Source organism: Protopterus annectens, chromosome 12.part0 (assembly GCF_019279795.1).
Source record: "Protopterus annectens isolate FY-2018-M chromosome 12.part0, PAN1.0, whole genome shotgun sequence".
Lineage (NCBI taxonomy): Eukaryota > Metazoa > Chordata > Ceratodontiformes > Protopteridae > Protopterus > Protopterus annectens.
This window is the reverse complement of record NC_056746.1, coordinates 1,427,610,390-1,427,636,575: the sequence shown is the minus strand read 5'-3', so window position 1 is coordinate 1,427,636,575 and position 26,186 is coordinate 1,427,610,390. Positions and strand designations below refer to the sequence as shown.

At 39.1% G+C, this 26,186-nt stretch overlaps 1 protein-coding gene across 2 annotated transcripts in view; it reads left to right on the top strand.

The window, feature by feature from the left end:
* DGKE (diacylglycerol kinase epsilon) overlaps positions 1-26,186 on the top strand; it is a 1,358,385-nt gene that overhangs the window by 622,647 nt on the left and 709,552 nt on the right. For both annotated transcript variants that reach the window (XM_044090462.1, XM_044090463.1), the window contains exon 6: positions 12,856-12,904. In XM_044090462.1, the coding sequence (XP_043946397.1) occupies positions 12,856-12,904 (49 nt within the window). The remainder of the gene's footprint in view (positions 1-12,855; positions 12,905-26,186) is intronic.

The window sequence follows — 26,186 nt, the reverse complement described above, 5'->3', positions numbered from 1 at the left end:
TTGCAGAGGGTGCCTCTAGGGCAGCCGGTTCAGACAGTACCATTAGGCACCATGCCTGGATGCAGCCGTGTGGAACCTTTCAAGGCATCATTCGTCAGTGCACCCTTTGGATCATCCTTGTTTTGGACCAACAGTCAGGGACACATACTCCCTGAGTGAGGAAGATAGGAAGACCTTGTCTGACATAAGAATCCATTGTTCTACCCCATAAAGTTCCTTCTCTGTGGGGGGGGGGGGTTGTGGTTCAAGAAATCTCAAGGTCCTTTTCAGAATTCTCAGAAGACTTTTCCCTCTTTACCCTCAGAGGCATAGAGGGTAACAGTTACAATGGAAGATGCTGCCCCCGTGGCAGAGGGGGGTCTGCAGAACTCAGGGTCTCAAGATTCCTTCTTGGACAGACCCTTCCAGGGTCCTCAACGGTGGTCCACCTGCCCTCCTCTGGAGGAAGTCGGGAGGTTCTCCTCCTTACACTCACAAGTGTGGGCAGCCATCATCAACAGTTATTGGGTGCTAAGGATAGTATCCAGAGGACACTTAATTCCCTTTTCGGAAAACCCCAAACCAAAGTCTCACCTCCCCGATGTTCCACCCAGTAAGATGGTGAAGGCAGCTCAAGAAATTGCAGAATTGCTGCAAAAAAGAGTTATCCAGGAGGTCTCACCTGACCAGATAGGATCTGGCATGTACACCAGATTCTTTTTAGAATTTTTTTTAGGCCGATCCTGGACCTGACCTCCCTGAGCAAATCAATAAGGAATTCAAAATTCAGGATGGTCACAGTCCAGTCCGTTCTACCTCTCTTGAGAATGGACAACTGGATGTGCTCCTATAGACCAGAAGGATGCATACTACCACATCAAAATGGACAGGTACTCCAGACAGTACCTTCATTTCAGGCTGGGAGGCAGCCATTACCAGTTCAGATGACTTCTGTTTGGTCTCACCACAGCCCCCAGGGTGTTCACCAAATGCATAGCGGTTGTCACAGCACATCTCAAGCCGCAGGAATTCCATGTGTTTCCATATCTGGATGACTGGCTCCTAACTGCTCCAACCAGGCATGTACTTTTTTAAGCCAGGGATTATCTGTTGCAGCTAACCCCCCCTGTCTAGGCATAATGATCAATACAGAAAAATCCCACTTGCACCCAGTGCAAACCATAGACTTCATCGGAGCATGTCTGGACATGACTTCAATACGGGCCTATCTCACATAGGACAGGATTACAAGTTTACGATCACAGATCAGACAGATTCTAGCTACTCTAGCTCCCACAGCAAATCTGATGTTCGGGGCTTTGGGCTCTGTGGTAGCCACAATAACTCTGTTACCCACAGCATGCCTACACATGAGAGTTTTGCAATGGACTGTACCAGTCCAGTTGTTGTTACACAGACACCCCCTACATCTTCTGATCATACTTTCACAGGTATGCAGAGACTCCTTTCTTTGGTAGCTTCATTTCCTAAAGGTCATGCAGGTACGGCCCTTTGTTCTTCCCCTTCCCAAAAGCCACACTGACCAAGGACGCTACCCAGATGGGGTGGGGGGGGTCATTTTTTTGGGTCAAATGGTCCACAGCACATGGACCCTGCAAGAGGCGAAATTGCATATCAATGTCATGGAGAGGAGAGCAGTCCTTCTAGTGTTGCAAGCTTCTACACAGCTTTCTTCTTCTGGGAACTATTGCAGTACAGTCAGATAGTATGTCAGTAGTCTGGTACATCAGCAAACAGGAGGGAACCAGATCTTATCCATTGTGTCGAGAAGCGATGAGGCTGTGGCAGTGGGTGATCTCTACCAACCGTTTTCTTACAGCAACACACATTCTGCAGGAGTCCAACATCCTAGCAGACAGGCTCAGATGAGTTCTGCAGATGCCTCACGAGTGGTCTCTGAATCAGTCAGTGGCAAGCATGATTTTCCACACATGGGGTCAACCCTGCTGCAATCTGTTTATGTCCCCCTTCAACAACAAATGCAGCAGTTTCTTTGCCCTGATCCCTGCAGAGGGACAGTCACCAAGGGATCTGCAGGTTCATGCTTGGTTGCAATCTATTTATGTCCCCCTTCAACAACAAATGCAGAAGTTTCTTTGCCCTGATCCCTGCACAGGGACAGTCACTAAGGGATCCGCAGGTTCATGCTTGGTCTCTCCGGTTTGCTTTACCCTTTCTCTCCAGTCCTTTTAATTCCTATATTCCTGCAGAAAGCCTACTGGTTGAAGAGCAAAGTTAACTTCATTGCCCCCTTCTGGCCTAATCAAGTCTGGTTCACCTTTCTTTGGTCTCATCTAATTTGCCCACTGAGACTCTGGATCCGCTTCCGGATCTACTCTCTTACCCGTCAGGGCATTTCCACCTGGCTCTCTAAAGATTGAAATTAACTGCATGAACCTGAGATTCACAGGTTGAGGAAGAATGCAGGGACAACACAGATGGAACATTATGGTAAGAATGGTTTACTATTACAAGGTCGAACGGCACTTCTTCGAATGTACTATAGTCGACAATGGAAGGTCGTAAATGTCGAATGTCGAGGTCAAAAAATCAGTCTAGGAACGGTGTTAACATGGGTTGAGGTAGGTGTTCGTATTATTCTGAACTACAAACATCTCCCCTACCTTGACCCATGTTGAAACCCATTCCTAGATTGTTTGTTTGAGTTCGCGATTATCAGTTTCGACCTTCCATTGTCGACTATAGTACATTCGAAGGAGTGCCGTTCGACCTTGTAATAGTAAACAGGTAAGAACATAACTTCTTTTTTTCTTCTCTCACCCCCAACCCTTATCTCCATTTTCTATTATGTGTAGTCAAAATGTTTCCATGTCATCCATCTATAACAAATCACTAAATGGGTCACAGCATGTTGAGGTAGGCCAGCCCCAGTGGGTCACCACTCTACCAACTCCAGCACCAATGCCCAACACATCTGGAACCCAACCTGGCAGCACTGCCACTGCTGCCACTGCATTACCTGTGCCTCAGGTAGTACTGCCCCAGCAGCTGGTGCTTTGGTACCATCTGTGAGTAGTGGTGAAGGTGGGGATTTCATCACCCGCCAGGAGATACCAGGGTTGGTGCATAGGGTTGTGCACCACACCATCGGTGTATGCCTATGCTGGATGGATAAGCTGCTCTCCGTCATGGTCTGTAGGAGAAAATGTTAAGCACTCCAACACCCAGCGGAGTAAGGGGACAGTGATGACTCCTGTGAGTAAGGACTAGATTCTCACTTTCTCCATGTTCAACTGGCATGAGCTTGTGTTTTCCCCTCCTTCAGCCCAATCATGGTGTCCCCCAGTCTTTTGTGTCCCTCACATCCTTGTGTCTTGTTTGTTTGCATTTGATTCCTCACCTACCACAATGACCCCACAACTTACCCAGAAATACCAACGTCCCTTTCCCAGAATTATTCTCTTACTGAATTAAAAAAAAATAGACACCTATCCTACAAAAAATATTGTCCCATACATAGTTCTCCATTTCTCACACGTCTTCTTGACACACTTGATTTGGTCCAGTTGGCTATACAACATGATTGCACTGTTGTCACCCCTTTCTGTGAAGGTGATGGTCCAAATTCAGCTGATATTCTGTACATATTTTCAGTTTACAGTGTTAAAGAAATGGATAGCTATGGTTCTTTCCTACCACCCTCCTGCATATTCCTGTACTTCTTTTCCTTTGTTGTTCCCCTGCTTGCTCCCCATTTCACCACTTTCCTGTCTACCTCATTTTAACACCTATAATCTTGCCAAAAAATAGAGTCACACACAGCAGACACAACTATCAAAAGAATGGAGCCCTTCACTTTTTGGCCTCTATGTTTGCATGGTGTTTGGAATCTTGCACCAATGCCAAGTGATGGTGAATGGCCCTTCAGTGGTGTGGTTTACCTCCGTGCAGTGCCGCTTAAACACGCCGCACTAAGGTAAAAAACAGTGACACACGGTGAATGTAGTATGAAGAATAATTTCATTGAATTATCACTATTTATTTTTATCACTGTTTATTTTATTTATTTATTTGACATTTGTTGACCAGGTTAGTCCAACTGGGCAACAGCCCTTTTTCAGCAGAAGCCTGAGGAGAAAAGCTCCAGTTATACAAGTAAAAAAAAATACAAACATGAAATACTATGACATAATAAATAGAGAATAAAAAGTAATTACATACAAAGTGCATGCAGGAATTTAACAAGAAATATGCTCAGGGTAAACTTTAACATTTATACAAAGCAAAATGTTTGTAGTACAGCCTGTTGTTAGGAGTTAATGCAGAATTTATATAGAGGGAGGTAACGGATAGAGAGGATGTTTTTGGAAGTAGAGGCTGGAAAAAATGTTGAGTAGCATTAGTGGTAAGGAGAGGTAAGATGTATTGGAGGGGATGGTAGTTAGTTGGGTCGAGGCATAAGCAGGATCATGAGTTTAGTAGGCTGTCTTTTAGAGATTTTTTGAAGCAGTTAGTGTTAGAGATAGTTCTTAAACATAGAGGCTGTTTATTCCATGCACTTGCAACAGAGTGATTGTAGAGGAGTTTGTCTGTGTTTTTAAAAGTTTGCCTATGTTTTTAAATGTATTATGTACTTCTGGATTCAAACCCAGTATGATCTGGCTTCAAAAGGAAATGTATCAATGCATTTACACCTGCTGCCACAGAGTTTGCTAAGCAGCAGGTTTGTTTCATACACTCAGTATTAACTCTCATAATTTTAGCAATGAGGCTCATGTTTGAGCACTGCTTAACTACATGCAAACAGGGAAAGCAGTAGAACTGTGTATCCTGCATGCGCAAACACTTTGCCAGCCATTGAGCTATGCACAGTAAATATTAGCATGTTTTAGTTCTATTTACTGTCCATTTAGTCTTTGTGCCATGAAACTACATGTGGAGACATGACAAAATGAAGGTCCTGTCTAAGAATATGTCAGATGTTTACAGTGCAGACATGTGTTACCTCCCCCTATGCACTACAACCCTGGTCTCTCAATACTTGTTGACAAATATGTCAACTGCGCTACATAAATTAATAACAAATGTGTGATATACCATGCACATGTTTAGAATGACAATACATGTTCAGATTTTCAAATACTTGTAATGTGGACACCTGTTTGCATACAGTTTGTAATGCTATCTGTTAAACTATACTTTGACATTGGAACACAGCTACCATATACTACTCATTGCACACTCTTCAATTTGGTAACATGCAGAACGTGAACTGTCTTGACAGTTGAACATGCCTACACATAGATTTCATGCAGGCATCCCAGCATCTTCTCTCCAACATCCAGTGTTGATGTCATCCACCATAAGTTGTCCTGCAGCCTTGTAAAAGTCAGACTTGAGCTGCAGAGTTTGCATAAAGTGCTGTGTTCTGTAGTTGGTGTACTTAGATAGGTAGGGGTTCTGTTCTCACTACTGGGGTGTGAGTGTGCTTGTCCTCTTGCTTGATATTACAGAGTGCATTTCACACCAGCATGTAGGACACTTGTATAAGCATTTTCTTCTCACCAAACACTGCTAATGTCATCAGCTATAAAGTGTTTGACACTCTCCGAGTCAGACTTGAGCTGTGGCACTTGACTTAAATACAGAGTTCTCTAATCGGTGTATTTTGATAGGCAGGGTTTCCATTATTTCAGCAGTCAGCGGGTGTGTGTGTGTGTGTGTGTATGCGTTTGTGCCCTTTCTTGACATTACAGAGCGCATTTTACACCAGCATGTAGGACACTGCTGTTACCATCTTCCTGTCACCAGACTCTACTGATGTCTTCAGATATAGCTGATTTGTGCTCCCACCAGGGCAGGGTCAGAGACTGGCCTGTAGACCAGGCACAAGTCACGTCATCCTATATGATACAGATTACAATGACACGGCTTTCAATCTAGCCACATACATCATGTCATGGTTGGTAGGCCCTGTGTTTTCAAGAAACCCCTGTGGTCTCTCCAGCTGCTGCAGCTGAACTACACATAAAAGAGAGCATTATACTGTATTATTGTTCTGATGATGTTTGAGTACAGTGCTGTTGTATGATCCTCAGATATGAATACAATGGCCTGACTTATGAGGAACACAACATAGCCTTTCCATACCACATTGTGGATACTTGATGGTCGAAATTCAGATTGCTATCTGCATGTGTTCCCAGGTCTTGCACCACTCGGTTTCAGCATAGGGGGAGTGTTGTCAATGCAGGGAATTCCACTTTGCAGAAGGCCAAAGTAAAGACACATTTTTGCATTTATTTGTAGACCTTGCGTCTCTGGCACCAGTCATTTGTCTGTGTTAACCCTATCCTGTAGTATGTCATCACCATTGGTAGACTCAATGATTGCACCCAATATGCAAGAATCAGCAAACTTGGTAACCTGATGGCTGTATACTTCAGCCTGGACTGTCTAGAAATAGATTCCAAACATTAAAGGGATAAGCACAGATCCCTAGGGTATGCCAGTGGTGACAGCTCTACTGGTAGAGGTTGATTCACCAACTTTCACAGTATGTGTTCTGTTGGTGAGCCATTTGGTTAACTGTCTAGTGAAGTAAGGGTTAATCCCCACATGGGAGAGTTTTTGAATGATACCTGAGTGGGGGATTGTATCAGAATCCTAGGCCAGATCAAGATAGGCAGTATGCACTGTCTTACCTTCATCCTGGCGTATCACACAGAATCCATGGGCTGTGACAACATCACCTTCCTGACATGGTTGAATACACACTTCAACACACCCTCCATATGGACTGTGTTCCCGTAGAAGGGTGTACAACAGCAAGCATCCATCTGAGTTGGGGGGGGCAGTACCTGATGTATAGCATCCATCTGAGTTGGGGGGGGGCAGTACCTGATGCATACATCTATATACACATCTTGACTCTCTTTATCTGTGAGTAGACCAACATGTCATCATGGACCTTTTCTAAATAAACAGTAGTAATATCCCAGCTGTGTGCAACAGACCTGTGTGAGTTGTTAATGCTACATCCATGTTTGTTACATCTGTTAGATGTTCTCAAGAGGTCATCAAGGGCATGCATGATGAGAAAACTGTTGTTCTATGGAACTTGACCAGGCCAAGGCATTTGACACAAATCCACACTAAGGTACTTACTCAACACTAACCAAGAAATTTGGAATTGCACAAATAAAACTAGTAATCCAGAAATGTTGTACGATAAACCAGGAACGGAGACTCAAGCCCAGTTTATAAAATGTATTATTTCCACGAACAACATACACGGACGAACAAAAAAAAAATGGTATTAAAACATGAACGCATTCACTATCAAAATGTGCGTTTTTGTTTATTCATTAGACTTCGTCAGATCTGGCCAAGTCTAATGAATAAGACGAAAACGAACATTTTGATAGTGAATGCGTTCATGTTTTAATACCATTTTTGTTTTGTTCGTCCGTGTATGTTGTTCGTGGAAATAATAAATTTTATAAACTGGGCTTGAGTCTCCGTTCCTGGTTTATCGCACAGCATTTCTGGATTACTTATTCAACACTGTCAGATGTAGCATAAACACCTATATCACCAAGTCGGTAGGCCAGTGGATCACATACATGAGATCTAAATATGTTTAAATGTGTGATGTAACCTATATCTCAGGTCCTGTGATCAGGTCCATAGATCATGGCTGTCTGCTAGGCCTTTCCAGGCCATTATTTAAGTCACAGACATCACGAATGACATACACATCCTGGGTCCAAACAGCTGTGTGAAGGACTACAGATTGCAGGCAATCGATTACTACAACTATGATAATTAGTGTAGTACAGACAGTAACAACACACACCAAGGATTGCTGCCACAGCCGTGACAACATATGAGATGAAACAAAAACATGGGGGGGGATTTGTTACATTATAAAAACAAATGCACAACCCAAGGAAAATGTAGACATCACACCCTATAAAGAAAATCAACTGGTATGTAACCTGTGTCCTTGGGTGGATAGTATGTGGAACGTCCACCAACATGTGGCCACAGTGCTGACTACTCCCTTGCATGTAACACAACTACTGAGTATATGAAGGACATCCACATCAAAGGCCATAATAACTCCATAGTTCACAGCCTTCATCACACCAGTAACAGAGTACAATGCAACCTTCTTCCTGTACCTTCCTACACATCTTCCAATGATGTATAACTGAAGAACCTTTTCCACAGTGAGCTGTCACACATGTTATTGGCCATACCTAGATATTTTTTTGTTGCATAAACATTACTGTCTGATGGTGCAGAATAACCATCAGTGTATTACACCAGATGCATGTATGATACTTGCTCTGGCTATGCACACAATGCATACATAGCTGTTTGACAACATTAATGGCATGGGTTACATTCATGACGGTCTGGATTGTGTCATATATATCTCTGCCATGCACAAAGGTCATCTGTCCTGTAGTGATCCTAATGTCACATACAGGTATAGCGGTCTCTCTTCTAACAACTCTAGCAGATGTTGCAGTGTTAGGACAATGTGCTTGTTTACTCTCGTAGATTGCTAACATGTCATAATAGATGTACAGGTGTTTTGTGCAGAGCCATCTATGGTTATTCAGAATCACATATGCTGTGTCAGAGACATGCGATTACTGGTGGTATTATTCTGATATTGTCCATGATTGTGTGCTTCTTTTACTGTTGTCCATGAACCTGTAACTGTGCCCCACTTGTTGGAGACCTCTTCTGACATTACACTCATGTTCAGGCAAATCAGTTTGCACAGCTTCACAATATGCACCCAAACCCAGTTGTATATAACATCCCTGATAGATGTCTTCTACATTGTTCATGTCAGGATGCTTATCTCATAGAGACATCTTCTCCATTGTTAGGTCACCTTGTGTGACAGTCACATAATATATATTTTCTCTGTGCAGTCTGTACTGTACCATATTAATAGGTTCATAGGTCGGTACTAGGCTATTGGCTTAAGGGCCTACGTAAGCCTAGCCAACAAGGTTCCCTGGCTTACACCACCCAAGAAAGTTATTTCCTGTGCCACTGACGAGCAGAGACACAGAAGTGATTCCCGGGGTGTATTTCTTATTTCCCATCCACTCATCAAGATTTTTCTTGAAGAGTGCTAATGAAGAACTTTGCTTGACATAGAAGCATGGGAAGTCTCTGGGACAGGAATCTATCCCTCCAGCATGTCCTGTTTATTGTGGTGACAAGGTTTAGGTCCCTAGAGCATGTAGCTTGGAGGGATTGGGATTTCTTTAGGTGTAGCATGTCCAGCAGCTCTGGGTTTGACATAGCTTTATATGTTAGGCAAAGATTACCTTGGAGTAGGCGATATGCTACAGAGTAAAGCTGGAGTTGTTTGAGGCGGGCAGTGTAGAGCATTTGTTTGAGGCCAGTAATCCTCTTTGTGAGGTACTTCTGTGACCTTTCCAGCTGCTGCAGATGTCTTGTGAGGTACATTCCAAAAGGGGCGTTGTACTCTATAATGGGTCTAATAAGTGTGAATATGTGATTAGTGTTCCTACTACAACTGTCTTCCATTGACATGCCCTCATCCGCTGTACATTAGGATGTTTTATCTGTCCTCTTTCCTTGTGTTGACTCCTGTAGTTCATCTTTGTTTTCCTATTCAGTACATACACATCCCTTCACTTTTTATTTTAAATGGCAGTCCATCTGCCCTTACAGATCATTTATACAACATCTGTATAGAATACCTGGAATGGTATTTCACAATACTCTGCACTGTATACACTCTCCTGTATTGTGTTTGGACCATATGCACTACTATATGTTAAACCCTGGTAATCGTGGCATTCTGTGCAATCCTGCTAACCCAGTTTGCTCTATTGTAAACATGTTTGCTGTCTGTGTTACTATATATGGTTGCCATCCACAAAACCGCAGTTGTGTAATTTTAAATGTGATGCACGGCATGAATATGTAATTAACACTAATGCTTGCCATGCAAACATGTAAACTTTGTGTAGGCCTACACCAAATTTATTGAATTCCCCAGTATATCTAGTTGACTTGGATGCTATATCCCAGCTCATTTGCTCCCTCAACATTTCTGACAAAGTACTGTATTAAGAATTTGTAAAATCTGTAAACTCATTACATTCTTAAAAGCATGTTCCAAATTACCTCTCTGTTTCCCTTTACACCTCTAGCATTTGCTATCTTCTTGAGTAAAGTTTATCTGAAGACTGTGTGGGGTGTAAAAATGCATAGGCAAGCTTTTTTATTACAAAAGTTATACTCATGTTTTAATTTCATTCAATGCTGTGTTACAACACCTTGCTCAAATGTTATTCTATGTTACTGTGTTGCTCAAATGTTATTATTCTGTCTTCTGTATTACTGTGTTTTAGTAGTTTTTGAAAATTGTATTGTATTTGTTAACTTTGTTGATATTAGCTTTGTAATAATTGTATATGGAGCTTTTGTCCCTGAGCCTCCATTGAAAAAGGGCTCATTCTGTCCCAGTGGACTTTCCTAGTTAACAAACTACAGACTGCAAATAAAAGTCCTAAACCTTCTGGAATGTGTTGCATACTTGCAAGCCATGCAAATACTCTCTCACTATTCCTTTGTAAAATGCCTTTCTAGTCTCTTTCCAGTCTTTGCAAACATTTTCAGATTGATGCTTTTCTTATGTTTAATCATACAATATTTTGTATGCCTTACCATTTATCCCTTTTGTAACAGCAGCTTCTGTTCTATATTCAAATAAACCCAGAGTTGGTCTTTTAGCACTTCACCATCCCTTTTTCTTTGTGTATACCTTGTTATCAAACCCTGATAGGCAAGGCAGTCTGTAACCTGCATGTGTAAACTTCTACTTGGTCTCATCTACTGTATTCCCTTTCCTTCCATACTTGTTTAATCCCAGTACTTTGTTTCCTTTGCTAATTGTTTCCAATATGTTCCAGCCAGCTGTTGCTTACTTAAAATCATTGCTATTGGAAGCATCTCCTTTCTCCATTCCATGTTGGCTTACTTTTTAGAATACTTTCTGCTACCTTATAAGTATACTGTTGTGTGTTGTTGTTGTTATTCTCCTTAAGGGCCTCCATACAAAATCCTGTTCTCTCATTAATTCATGAACTGTTCCATTTCATCATCATTCCTTCCCTCTTTGATATACAACTTCCTGCTTGACTTGTGTACATGTACATGGTGGGAGAGATGGCACAATGGTTAAGCTGTTTACCTTATAAATACAAGGTGCAGGATTTGATTCCCACATGGAGAAATTACCTAGGCTTAAAATGTCCTCAAGGACAATTAGCCAAGTACTGATCTGCGAACCTATCTACGAGTCTTACTGGCATAACTGTAAAGTATCCATTCAAATTATGTAACTGTAAACAACTTTGTTGTGTAGGAAAAGTCAATATATCCCACTTAACTCTTGCCCTCTTTCCCTCCTAAATAAATTCCTTCAACTGTTTGGTAATTATTATCTATAACTTCTCCTGTGTTTGATAAAAATATGCCTGTCTGGTAAATTCAATTAAAGGGACTGTAAATATCTTCACTGCTTATAAAAGTAACTATGACTGATTTATTGAAGGAAATAAAAGAACTGGGATCTTTAGTAAAGGGAAACAGCTAATTACATATAAGTAAACTGAATATGTGGGAACAATACATGCAAAATAATGTTCAGGAGGAGTTGTGAAATGTAAAGGAAAGCAGGAATTGAACAATTTGTATAATTTTGGACTAAATAAGGTTAGTCTCACTAGACTAGTATCCTCTTTCCAGAGGAGTTCCGATGTGGTATTTATACTACTAAGAGAAATTTGTCCAGAGTATTGTGGACCTTCCTTTACTCTTTTCAGTAGTTGCCATGGGACGTTTTACATTCATCTCAGCTACCATCAATTCAAGCAGATGGGGCGTCTGTTTAAAATTTCATTCGAAAGATGGCACAGTTAAGAGTGCAGCACACTCCTCCTGCTGCACTGCAGTGTCAGCAGTCATTCTACCTACTGTGGGAATTGAACCCACAGCCTTCTGCACCAAAGGGGAGCTTGCTACACTTTGGGCCACTGGTACTACAAATTGCCAATTGTCAAACAGAAAACAAATGTATACTGCATGATAACAATAATGGAAATGTTATGGTTTGTTTTCAGTTCTGTTACTGTTTGTGTACCCATGACACTTAAAAGAAATGTCATGTTTAATAAAGATGCTTAAAAATGTTTTCTATCTCTTTCTTTTTATTCATGTATATATAAGACTTTAAGATTTTTTTTTTGTGATGAATGTATGAATGGATCCTTCCTCCCAAAGACAGTTTACTAACCGTCTTTCCATCACATGATATACAACAGACATCACACTGGGCAACATAAACAGCATTTTCAGTATTTTGTCTGGTGTTCCTATTTTTGATAAAGATCCTATATAGTGCGATCCTTTCACTGTATGCTCACAGTAGAAAGTAATATTCTGATTTTTACATAATCAGGTATGGATGTACCTTTACATTTGACGTAAGTGAAATTGTAGGAAGTAACTGTACCGAGGATTACTGTAATTAGTTGTAAGTCACAGCATACTGAACTGACTGTGTTAGGATTAGAAAGTAGTTTTTTCTTTCAGAGGGAAGTGGACAAAGAGTATTGTATGAGGCAGATGATTTATGTGATATGGAGAAGTATAAGAAGAGTTAAGGATGGACCAACAATAGGTGTCTCTAAGTGAGCCTTAAAATGGCCTGATGTCATTCAGGACAGGTTTGCATTGCAGAACTGCTTTCAGGTTCACAGCATCTAAGAATGTAATTGTGCTTATAGTATTGTAAATATTTATTTGGTTTTCTTTGTCTTTTTCTAGGTGGAAGGTTCAGGTAGCTAGTAAAAGATACAGCTTAAGGAAACCAAAGGTAAGGATGCTATTCTTACTAGTTTGGTTGTTTACTATGATCATTTTTAAAGTGTTGTAGTGAAATTTTTTCAAAGGGGGGAGAGGCTAACATACAAAGATGGTGTAACGTGCCAGTTATTAGTGACATGTTTTAGATATCTGGCAGGATTCAATAAATATGTAAATAAGATTTTCAGTGTAGGAACTATTCTTCTGCAGATATTGGAATATGTTTAGTATGTCACAATAGTCTGATATATGCTGTGAGTACAAAGCATGGGATGTGCATTGATGTCAGTGTTGTTTTTTCATTATGGATCGTTTGTTCCTCCATAACTCATGGTGGTTAAACATTCACATTATACAGTAAAGTATCTTAATATGTCAGGTTTGATGTGAGCGCTCAGTTGTTACTGTGTGTGGATAAATTCAGAAAACTTTAGTTGTTAAAAAACTCATTGCTTCCTTTTTTTGTCTAGATAAAAACAGAGTGCTCAGATGAGTTTGTGAAACAGATATTGTGATAACTTGATTTGTTGTGTAACCACTTTGAGACACATCACTCAACTGTCCTTGATTTGCAGAAATTCCCTAATTTTCCCTCATAGTTTTGCCCTGTTCCTTGTAAAGTGGAAGATTACAGTTGGTCAGTAATGCAAAGTTTCTGTATTATAATTCTTGCTGTCCAGATAAATGTGGGTTGATGCAAAAATTATTGTTATCTTTTTAAGTGAATTCGAATTGGGGCCTTTGTATCCCCACTATTTTGGCTTTGTCCAGAATTCTTTTGCAGATAAATTTAGAGGTATGCTTTGAAGGTAAATTGACCAATTTAGACGTGCTTTCAGAAATCATATGTAAATTGTTATAAAGGAGAGTGAGCCCTTCTTTACAGACTTCAGCAGTAACATTCCGGAATCGTGGCGTACAGTGTTACTTCATTCTGCGTGTTCATAGTTACAGTTTTGGTGTTAATTTAAAACAGTAAGCATGTTTCTTTCCTTAACAAGAAAAACATATGACTGATGTGAATTTTTCTCAGCAAGAGAGGCAGGATGGGCTTTTCAAGATGGTTGCACACTAATCAACAGCTTAATTTCAGCTATCCCACTGTGAAAAAAGAAACTGATAGGTAGAATTACTTGCCCTTAACTATTTTAGTAAAATTCAGTTACTTGCTAGCAATTATGCTGCCTGGATGCCGGCAAAGAAGGCACTTAGTATGAAATAAAATCAGCTAGCAAAGGTGAAGAGAAAATACTGACTGGGGAAGAATCCTGCCCCTATTAAGCAAAAAGCAGTTCAAGTTCCACCTTGGATACCAGAGATGGCTTCCAGTCATTTAGAGGAAAAAATAAGTCTAATGTAGTCAGGCTGATTAAAATAAATGAAACATTGAAGGAGTATATCAGCTCAAATAACAAAAGGTGGAAAAAATGGAAGAAGCTTTAAACAGCTTCAGAATATTTTTTCCTGGGGGTTCAAAGCATTTTAATGCAGAACAGGCTAAGGAAGAAATACAAAAGATTGTTCAACAAGTCATCTGTCAAACCAAAGGGGACTCTGCTTCTCATTCTTCAGATAATAAAACTCAGAGAGAGACTGTGCCAGTGAAACCTTCTCCAGTGTTCCAAGACAAAATTCCTGAGAGACAGAAAAAGCACAGGAGTTGACTAGAAGAAATGAGAGACTATAAAGCTTCAGTCACATTTGTAAATTTGGTGTTACAAGAAAAAGAGGCGGAGAAAGATTAGATGCCTGTTGATTTTGTTAAACTTGTGGGGAATTGACAGGCAAGTGCCTCACTTCATGTCATTCATATTTGGAAGGACACTAAGATTAAAAAAGAAAGAGAAAAAATAGAAAGCAACTTTAAGTAAAACAGTTTATTTTCTTAACAGCATTTGTATAAAGCATTTTGTGATAAAAGTTGCATTTATATAATGAAGCACTTTTCTGATGTGTTTGATGAAGATACTAAAGTGGACAAGTATTTTTTTTTATTTTTAAGAAATATAGGCAATGTAAAAAGAGAAGAATGATTGGGCAAAGGCACATTTGATTTAATGGACTGTTGGGATGGGGTGTACAGCTGCACTGAATATAATATAATATATGTAGAGTTGAAATGTTTTCTCTTACTTTTGCTTAGGTAAATGTCTGGACTAATCCCTGTGGCTTAGTCTAATGACAAGGTTTTTGATTATGCAAGTAATTTTTCCCAAATAAGAAACCAAAATGTTATGAATAGTTTTCCTTTAGCAAGTAAATGTTCAGTGTCAGTACAGTTATGTTGGAAACAAACTGAGTAAAGGTGAAGGCAATCAGTGGACAGGTCTGGGCATTGTTTATTGAGAGAAACAAAATTAAAAGGTACATGGACAAGCAGCTCAGAAAATAAATACATTTTTAAGTTATAGGAAGTGAATAAGAGCAGCTTTTTTGCTAACTAAATAACTAAATGCATTTACTACAACATTGTTTAATTTAGTTTTATTTAAAGGTGCACTTTTTCTTATAGCTGGAAGTTAATGTTTTCGGAAAGCATGTGAGCTGATTTTCACATCTAGAAGGGGACTGGAGATGAGACAAGAACAAACAGCAGTTAGTGCAAGTAGGAGCATGGGTCCTATATTAGAAGATCGAAGTTTTAAATATTTGAACACCATATATGAGCAAATATTTACAACCTTGCAAGTGTGACCGGAGATTGCTGTAGGGAATTCTTCCCTTTACTTCAACGTAGTGTGATCTCGGAGTTGGTATATTTAAGTAGCGGGGGGTGTGGGGCGCAGAGTGATCAGGTAGGTTTTTCTTTTATTTTTACGTTTTTTATTTTACTTTTGAGGTTTTGCACCTTCACTCATATGGTGTCATCCATATGGTATTCAAAGTTGTAAAACTTCAATCTTATAATATAGACCCAGGAGCACAGGCTGTAACATGCACTTCAGCACAGCTAATATTAATTTTAGTTTAGTTAATGCGTGTGTGCCTAGTTGTTGATTTGGGACAGTTATTCCTCTCAGAGGGTTAAACGTCATTATTTAAAGGTGTACATAGTTTTGCAAGTTTGTTTTAAGTTAATAGGTTATGGAGGTATTCTGTTGTTTTTTTTTTTAGGGTTTTCTTTAAAGCAAAAAGTCTTGTAAAATGTGACATAGGTTCAAATGGAGATGTCAAGATACAGCTGTAACACAAAAGCTGAAAATAGATATTTAAAAAAAGCTGTCATATTATAATAGGTGGGAGTAATAACTTCTTCTTATAATGGCTACACTAAAAATATTTTAAAATGTGAATGGCCACACAGGTATAGACAAAAATGTAAAAGTATTGAATTATATTAAGAAATGTAGAGTGCAAATAGCAATGATACAGAAGTCTCATTTGGATAGAAGTGAGCATCAGAATTTGATAAAGAAAAGATTTCAGAATGGATATTCAACAGAATTTCTGAGGCAAATAAAAGAGGAGTACTTATGCTAATTACTAGATGAACATCTGTTGTGATAGAAGAGGGAAGGAAAGGTAGTAATGGTAGATTTGTTGTAATAAGGAGCTACTGGCAAGGGAGGAGGATTACTCTGACATGCATATATTCCACCTAAAACTGCGATTATCGAGCTTAAGAAATATTTGGGAGGAATAAGCAGCTTTCATCAAGAAATATTACTTACAGGTGGGGACTTGAGCTCAACTTGCAACAATGAGGATTTGTCTGGGGGACCTAGAGGGGAAATTATAACAGAAGAGGGTACATTTCTGAAGATCATTATGAAAATATTTTGTATGTAAGACATGAATTCAGTAGTAGGAACTCTGATGTAATTTATATATTATTCCTAAGGTACAATAACTCAGCTAGACTCAAACATGTGCATTCAGTTGAAAGCTTTAACAAACCTCCATTAACTATTTGATCACGAGCCAGTAACAGCTAGAGTAAAAATGCAGGGTAATGAAGTAAAAATGACACCCTGGTGCTTCCCAATCTACCTGCTAAAAAGAGAGGAATTTAAGGAGTGGGCAGTGGAAGTTATTTTAGTGTTATTGGCGAAGATGGAAATAGCTAGTGAGAGGGATAAACTGAAAGTGGAGTTTAAAAATATGGTAAAATAAAGAAAAAGAGATATGATTAAAAAGTCACAAGCATTATTTACAGGAGCTAACAAAGATTAAAATATTACAGAATAAGGGTGATCTCACAGAGCAAAAGCGCAATTGCTAAAGAGAAGGTTAGAGAGTATTTGGATAATATGTACGAGTTTAGAAAGATTGCTGTTAAACAATTGTTTTAGATAACTCCATAGCTCAAAAAGTTTAGTAAAACTTAGGCAACATAAAGTAGAAGGGGCTGTTGCCAAACTTAAGGAGCCTATAAGAAGAAAAATAACCAAAGATCCTGTAGAGGTATTAGAGATTGTAGAGGTATTAGAGATATTTTGGAATTTTTATGTAAATTTATATAAGGGTGAGGAATGTGGAAATCAGGAAAAGACACAAATGGAAATATCATGGAAAACAAAACTAGTAGGAAGAAAATGCGTAAAAAATATAAATTTGTAATAAAACAAAAAAAGTAAAACAAGATAAGCGCTTTCGTACTCAATCCAGGTACTTCATCATATCTAATTCAAACACACAATGAACATTCCTTATGTAGGATAGTGTTTCAAACCACGTGACTTCAATAGAAGCTTGATAGGTATATATTCATTTAAACCTTTCCCTTTTGTTGCCTATAAAATCGTCATCCATTTTCTCTCTTAAGCATTCAGTACGTGTTCTGATGTCACCACCTCTTAGACCAATCTCATAAATTTCCACGACCATAAACTTAAAACAATGATTACTTCCAGCATGATTAATGATTAACATGTTTGGAAAGAGCATTCTTCTGATCATACCTATTAATACTGTACAACTTTCTCTAATATGGTCCCTCAAGCAACAGTTGGTCTTGCCAACATAGAAAACTTTGTTACAGAATAAGGGTGATTTCACAAAGAAGAACATCTTAGTGCTGTGTAACATTCTGAGACAGTTTTGTGTCTTATGGGGATGTAAAATTAATGAAGACAAAACAAAGGCTATAGCTGTAAACTATGTACTCACACATGAATTGGTTCAACAATACCCATATTTATGGGGGCATGATAAAATTAAGTATTTAGGAGTATAGGTTAAAAAGGATTCTGTTATGGCAGCTTAGGATATGTGAGAAGAGATTAAACAAAAGCCAATAAAAAAATGAGAAACTGGAAGCTTTTCTTTATGTATATGGATAGCAAGTTACAAGATGTGAAATGGTTTTAGTCCCTTTAGTTTTATATTGGTTAACCAGAAAAGATGTGTCCAGTAATTAATAGTTAAAGGATTTTATCTGGGAGGGGAAGAAGTCAAGGGTCAAGTGAAATAAGTTTATCCTTCCAATAGAACAAGGTGGTTTTAGGGTTACCCAGTTTGAAGGGATATTGTAGAGCTCCACAGTTAAGGCTCATACACATAACACAAACAGTTATAATTCAAAGTGGAAAGGGATGGTGATGAAATGGGGAGTGTAGATCAGTGTGTGTGTATGATGTGCCTTTAAGAAGCATACCAATCAGTGGGCACATGCATACAAGTACTGAGCATGTGCAAGCAAGTGTGCTATTTTGAGTGAGCAGCCAGAGCGAAAGCATGCATGTGTAAAGTATCACTTAGTTCGTTTAAGTTTAATGTTCCTGTCATACATCCTGATGTGTTTGTATGTAATAAACTACTTAAACACCCAAGCCTCATTGTCTTATTCAAGTACACGAGACAAGCGACATGGTGTCAGAATGGGATCCAGAGTCAAAACCATGAGGCACGCAGTTAGAAATGGAGGAATATACACAAATGAATCATCCTAAGCTCAAACAACTCACAAACAGGTCAGAAATGATTTCCAGGTACTAAAACTCACTTAAATATTTTTTTCGCAACAAATATAAAATGAAGCATTCAAAACACTCAGAATGAATTTCTAATTGAACAAAATGTCCAGAACTGCGACATATTCATAAAAATATTTGAAATAATTATGAAAAGGTTTGGAACAATATCTGAATTGCATAAAATGTATAAAAAACGGGAGCAACCATATTTTTAAAACAAAGTACAAGCTTTTCACATTAGCTATTCGAAGTATCTGAAGTGAGCAAAGTGTTGGCAAGTGTGTGCTGTAGTACAGTACAGTTATTTCTCAAAGTACAGTCATTTCAAAGAGAATTCTGCAAAGTACTTACCTACAACGGCCAAGATTGCGTTGTGTTTAAACATAACTTGTGGGCATGGCAGAAAGATTTCACAGACCAACTTTGCTTGTATTTGATAACAATATTACAGAAAATTGGAGAGTGAGCAAGAGTATGATATTTTCATACAGGCTGGTTTTTATGACGAAAGACACACATACAAAGGCATTTATTCTGTGTAATTTAGCTGGTTCAGAAGCCATTGAAAGAGAGCGTTCATTTGTGAATGCACCTACTGTGTTTGCAGGGGAGGGGGAAGACTGCCATATTGTGGTACTGGCTGAAATGCGAGAAGACTGTGAGTGCTTAAAATGCAAATTTAAATAAAATGTGTAACCCACAAATGAATATTGCAATGGAAAGGCACTCATTTTACACAAGAGATCAAAAGCCTGGTGAAACATTTACAACATATATAACCAACTTGAGAAATAAGGCTAAAACATGCAGATCTGGTGATCTGAGAGATGAGTTTATAAAAGGCAGGCTTGTGTGTGGTATTAATAATGACATAGTGAGAAAGATTTTGCTTTGTTACAGTGATTTAACGTTGAATAAGGCCATAGAGATTTGTCAACTATATGAAGTCACAGAAAAGCACACAAATATGTTTACAAATGAGAAAAGCATGTACGTGGTTTCAGTGCCAGTATAGATAGTATGCAGTAAGACGTTGAGATACAGGCTTAAGGGTGTGGCTTCAGAAACACCCAGAGCAGCTTCAGTAAGGCCTAAGGTACATGCAGCAAAGCATAGGGGTAACTTACCAAAACCTGTAGCTAGCCGCATGGTCAACTGTCGTAATTGTGGTGGTAACCCATGCTTAGCTTTTAGTCAACAGTGCCATTCTTTCAAAAAGTGGAATCATTTCAAAAGGTTTTGTAAATCAAATAATGCACATTCTTTTATTAAAAGAAAGCATTCAAAGAGGCAAGTTGATCAGTTTGAAAGCTGCAACCCTACTTTTTACATTGATGGTGTGTCTGTGCTTGGTGAAACAGTCAGTGTAGTAGATTTGTGGGTAGGATTAATGGGAAACCTATAGATCTTAAAGTAGATACTGGTTCAAAGTGCAATGTTATGTGAGCAGAAACATTTGCTAGAGTAAAAGCTGGTGGGACACTTGATTTGGCGAAGTGTGCAAAGCTTTTTGCTTATGGTGGTGGCGAAGAAATTCAAATCAAAGGCTCAGTAGAGCTTTCATGTTACTGTGCTGGGAACAGCTATGACTTGCAGTTTTTCATAGTCAAGAGACACGTGCAGTGATTATTAGGCCTCAGAGACCATTTGAAAAATGGGACTGCTTTCATTTAACAAAGAAGTTCACCATGTAAGCTTGAATGACAACAGTTTGTAGTTCACCCACACCATTTTTTCTGAGTATGCTGATATTTTTGCAGACAAACTAGGCAAACTCCCAGTTGTGTACTCCATGAAGTTAGACCCCGAGGCCAGCCCAGTTACCAGACCAGCACGGGAAGTTCCAGTAGCTATGCAAAACAGAGTCAAGGCCAAGCTAGACAGAATGATGCAGCTTGGATTAATTTGTCCAGTAGAAGAACCAACTGAATGGGTACTGTCTATGGTAGTAGCTCATAAGAAAAGCTCAGATGATATCAGAACATGTATTGATCAAAGAGACTTGAACAAAGCACTAATAAGACCTCATCATCCTAAGTGCACAGTTGAGGAAGTTGCTGCCCTCATGCCAAATGCCACTGTTTTTACCTGTCTTAGATGCATAAAGTTCATTTTGGCAAATTTTGCTTGATCGAAAATCTTCATTGCTAACCACATTCAGTACACCGTTTGGAAGGTACAGATTTTTGAGAATGCCATTTGGAATAAATTCTGCCAGTGAAGTCTTTCAGCATGTGATTTAACAATTTTTTTTTCTGGCTGTCCATGTGCTATTACAGTAGATATTCTTGTAGGAGGTAATGGTGAAGTCAAACCTGATGGAAAGCTCAAGAAAGTTATGGAAAGAGCTTGTAAAGTGAATCTTGAGCTGAATCCTCAGAAATGTAAATTCAGGCTAGAAGAAGTTACGTAGGTCATTTGTTTACCAGTTCAGGCTTATGACCAGATCCTTCAAAACAAACAATTTTTGAGATGCCAGCTCCAGACAATGTCCAGGCCTTACAGTGTTTTCTTGGTATGGTCAACTGTCTAGGCTAGTTCATTCCAGATTTGAGTCCACTTTCAGCACCGTTCAGAGAACTGACATGCAAAGATGTAATCTGGTCCTGTTCAGAACAACACCAAAGAGTATTCTATGTCCTGAAAGAGAAAATTGCCACTCCACCTACTTTAAGATACTATGATGTTCACAAACCAGATGCTCTTTCCTGTGGTGCTTCTAAGTTTGGTCTTGGTGCAGTCATTCTTCAAGAGGGTAGACCAGTAGCCTATGCATCAAGAACTCTTATCCAAGCCAAGATGCAGTATGCCCAAATTGAGAAAGAACTCTTGTCAGTTGTGTTTGCATGTTTGAAGTTTCATGATTATATTTATGGCCGACTTATCCAGATTGAAACTGACCACCAACCTCTAGTAACTATTTTGAGAAAGCCTATGTACACAGCTTCTGTGAGATTGCAACACGATGCTCAAATTGCAAAAGTACAATTTGAATCTTGTTTATACGAAAGGCAAACTTCTTTATCTTGCTGATACTTTAACTCGATCACCCAGGACTAGCACAGAACAGCATGAGAATGAGCAACTTGATTTTGAAGTCTTGGAAGTGAGAAATGTTTCTTCCACACGTCCTGGTGAGGTCAAAACTCACACAGCTTTGCATCCAGTTCTTCAAAAGCTCAACCTGTTTATCAGTCAAGGATGGCCTTCAAAGCAATTCTTGTTTACCAGTAGATATGTAGCAGTGTTTTCCTTGCAGAGACGAGATTTTGTCGGACAATGGTATTATCATGAAAGGTCCAAAAGTGATTGTTCCAAAATCCTTGCAACAAGAGTATATTAAAATTTGCACTGTGGCCACCCAGGAACTGATTCTACCAAAAGAAGGGTGAGAGTACTAGAATTTTGGCCTTCTTTGTCAAAAGATATTGAGAAACTGCTTTCAGAAGTATATAATAGTACTAAACTGCCTCAACAAAAAGGATCACTTCAGTTAAGCCAGATTCTTGAACTACCTTGGTAGACAGTAGCCATTGATATCTTCTAGTGGAATGGTCAACATTACTTGGTGTTAGTAGACTCTTATTCAGATTGGTTCAAGATTGACCTACTTCCTAACCTAACATCCAGTGCTGTCATTACTAAGTTGAAAAGACATCTTTTTTGTCCATGGTAGTCCACACAGAGTTATTTCTGACAGTGGTGCACAGTTTACAAGTCAACAGTTCAAGAAATGTGATGAAACGTGGGATTTTGTGGGTACTCAGGACTAACTGTAACATGAACAGTCAAATGGCATGGCTGAACATGCAATTCAAAGGGGTAAAAGTTAGAGAGATCCAAATGTGGCAATGCCAATGTTTTTCTAAACTTGCTTAATCTCAGAAACATTCCTTGCGATGCTCATCTTGGTTCACCTACCCAAAGATTTAGTAACAGTTTATTGGCTTTGTGTGCTAAAAAAACAACAAAGCAGTAATAGCACAACTCTTGAAAAAGTGTTTGTCCCAGAAATCCTACTATGATAAGACCAGCAAGCAGCTCGGTCCATTAAAAGAAGGAGAGATAGTGAGGATGCAGACAACAAAAGATTTTGATCTGGTTGGATTTTGTGAAAAGTTTGTGTTAAGAGCCAAGATAGTACATCTTGGAATCATAAGAAGTGGAGTGTAGGCAGAATTGGAAACATTTATTACCGGTGTCCAAGCCAGCATTACACCATCTTGCCTGTAATAAAAACTGTAATTCTCAGAGTGACTTGTCCAATGTTCCTGTTCCAGAGGACATTCCGTCAGCAGTCCCTGTTCCAGAGAATATCCCTGAGAGTCCACAAACAGAACATTCCCCAGTGACTGTCCCTGTTGCTAAACCCAGTCTTAACTATTACATTACAAGATCAGGTCGCATTTCCAGATCTAGTTCCAGATACATGGTGAAGTGGAAATGACAGTTGTTTTGTTTATTGTCTGTATAATTTGCATGCCTATTCAAATGTCATTGTCAATGTGAGACAGCTCAGTAAAGAGGGAGGATGTAGATCAGAGTGTGTGATGTACCCTTAAGAAGCATCCCAGTCAGTGGGCATATTCATATAAGTTTTTAAACCAAATAAAATGAGTGAAGTAGGGGTAAATGCTCTGGTAACTATACCAAATAAATTTAAAACAAAGAAACAGCACCAGAGCACTCCACGGCGATTGGATCATACACAGTGAAAACTAGTAGCACTATAAGTAATAATTCAAGCATGTAGTATAAAATCCAAGGTTTATTGGAATTCCAGGTTAGCGCTTTCACCCTCATGGGCTTCTTCAGACCTTTTACATCTCATAAAAGTAATGCTAACATTTATACTAAAGCCTTTATGACATCATTCTTTAATTAAGTAAAATAGTGTTCACCTGTAAGGCTTCATTTAAGAACAGTTTATAAATACTCAACCACAAAGCAACTTCTAAAGTTAAAGTAAACATATATTGATATATATATACTATGTTTATAAAAGTATATATAAGTAATATATAAAAAATACTTAAACGTAACAGCATATATAAATATAAAGAATATAAAAACAAATATATTTAAAAAGGTTTAAAAATGTTTTAAAGTGTTATGTACATAAAAAACATATGTATGTGTGTATATGCCATGCATCAATAAAATGTTATACAACAAATTATGCCAGTTCATATAAGAACTGCATGTAAAATACATTTCATAATAGATTCATGTAAGAGCTGTATGAGGACTACATTATATGATATATACAATGATGTATACAAATACAATGTCCCATCTGACCTGCAGGTCTTTATCTAACAACTAACCTTCTATTTTTTAGGGTCAGTTTAATAGGGACTCTGTCGTTCAGTCCAGGTCTCTGATCTGCTCTTAGCATTATAATCCACCTGGCTTTTGTTCTTTCTGTATAGTTCCTTATGTCCCCACCCCTAACATTGGGTTTGTTTACTTGTAGTACTAGAAATTTGAAGCTGTGTGTGTCATTTGTGTTCATGACATGCTTGGATAATGCATTATGTGGGGATTGGATGCATATATTATTCAGAGGTTCACGTATCCTATCATGTAATCTGTCAGTTTTCACCACATAAAATGCATCACAGGCCATGCACCTAGCTAGGTTGCTGAGTGTCACAATTAGCTGTAGTGTTGAAACAAAATATTTTCGTGGTGACAGGTTGTACAAAGCTGGTGTCCTCAGATATAAAGGGACAATAATTTCATTTGTGACATGGTCTGGTGCAATTTAATATCTCACCCCTACCAGTTGTAGTGGGGAATCTAGGTTGGCAGAGTAATCTGTGCAAGTTAGTTTGACTTATTTCTATAGACAAATGACGGTCTATCCCCCACTATCTCTTTTAATTTGGGATTTGTAGTGAGGACAGACCAGTTCTTATAAAAAAATCCCTTTCACACTGCTAATGTCTTGTGTTTAATTCAGTGAGACCCAAACTATGGGATGGTTCTTTGTCGTATCAATGATTCTAGTTCTCTGTGATGTTCCTTCTAAGCGTACAGGGTTTGCAAAATATGGATGTGCAGATCAAGTTCTAAGGTCATATACTCCTTCAATCCCTGAGTATATCTTTTCTGGTGTATAAGATCTGGCAACTAGTCTCCCTCGTAATTGATCTAACTCATTCTTAAACCCTTGTTCTGTTGGACTCAAATGTGAGCCTCTTATAGCTTGACCTTTCATTATGTTGTGGAACACAAAACGAGGATGCATGCTCCCTCTATGTAAGAGGGAGTTCTTGTAGCACAACTTCCTGTATACACCTGTATTGAGTAGACCACTGTCTATCCTTTCTTTGTATACATCTAAAAATGATATCCATCTCTCCGAACTCTCCATGGTAAAATTCAAAAAATTGGTCAAAGAATTGACCTCACAAAAAAACTTCTTCATAGGTTCATAGGTTCATACTAGGCTATCTGCCCTAGGGCATTTATAAGCCTAGCCAGAGTATGTTTGGCTTTCGCCACCCATTTTAAATTAATTTTGCTATGCCCTTTTTCGAGGTTAGTATACTGTGCCTCTGTCTAACAGTGACACAGAAGTGATACCCGGGGTAAACCTACGATCTCCCATCCACTCATCAAGATTCCTCTTGAAAAGAGTCAATGAGGGACTCTGCCTAACCTGGACTGGGATTTTATTCCAGAGTGAAGGGAGCCTCTGGGTTATGAATCTGTCCCTCCAGCATGTCCTATTTATTTCAGTGCTGAGGTTCAAGTCTCGGCGTGTAGCTCGATGGGATTTGGATTTTTTGAGGTGCAGCATGTTCCTTAATTCGGGTTGGACATGGCCTTATACGTCAGGCACAGGTCACCTCTGAGCAGGCGGTATGCCACTGAGTAGAGCTGGAGTTTCTTTAACCGGCAGCATATGGCATCTGTTTGAGCCCTTTGATCCTCTTGGTGAGGTACTTTTGGGGTCTTTCCAGTTGCTGCAGGGGTTTGGTAAGGTACATCCCAAAGGGGCCATTGTACGCACTTATGGACCTGAGGGGGGATGAGTAAAGAGGCACGATGACCTCCCTAATCTAGATGTGAATCCTTCATGATTAGGTGAGCTATATAAAATGTTTTCTAACCACTTTGGCCACGTGGTTGTCAAATGAGAGATTGCTATCAACTTGGGTCCCCAGGTCCCTAATTACTTCTTCTGTACTTAATGGATTACCAACTATGTGGTAATTTGTGGGCACTTTGTTTTTGCCAAAGGGGATGACTATACACTTTTTGGCGTTTAGCTTGAGGCCATGGCTCTGGCACCAGTTGTCTGTTTCTACGAGGCCCTTTTGGAGGATGCTTGTGTCGGCTGGAGAGTCGATTATGGCACCCAGTTTG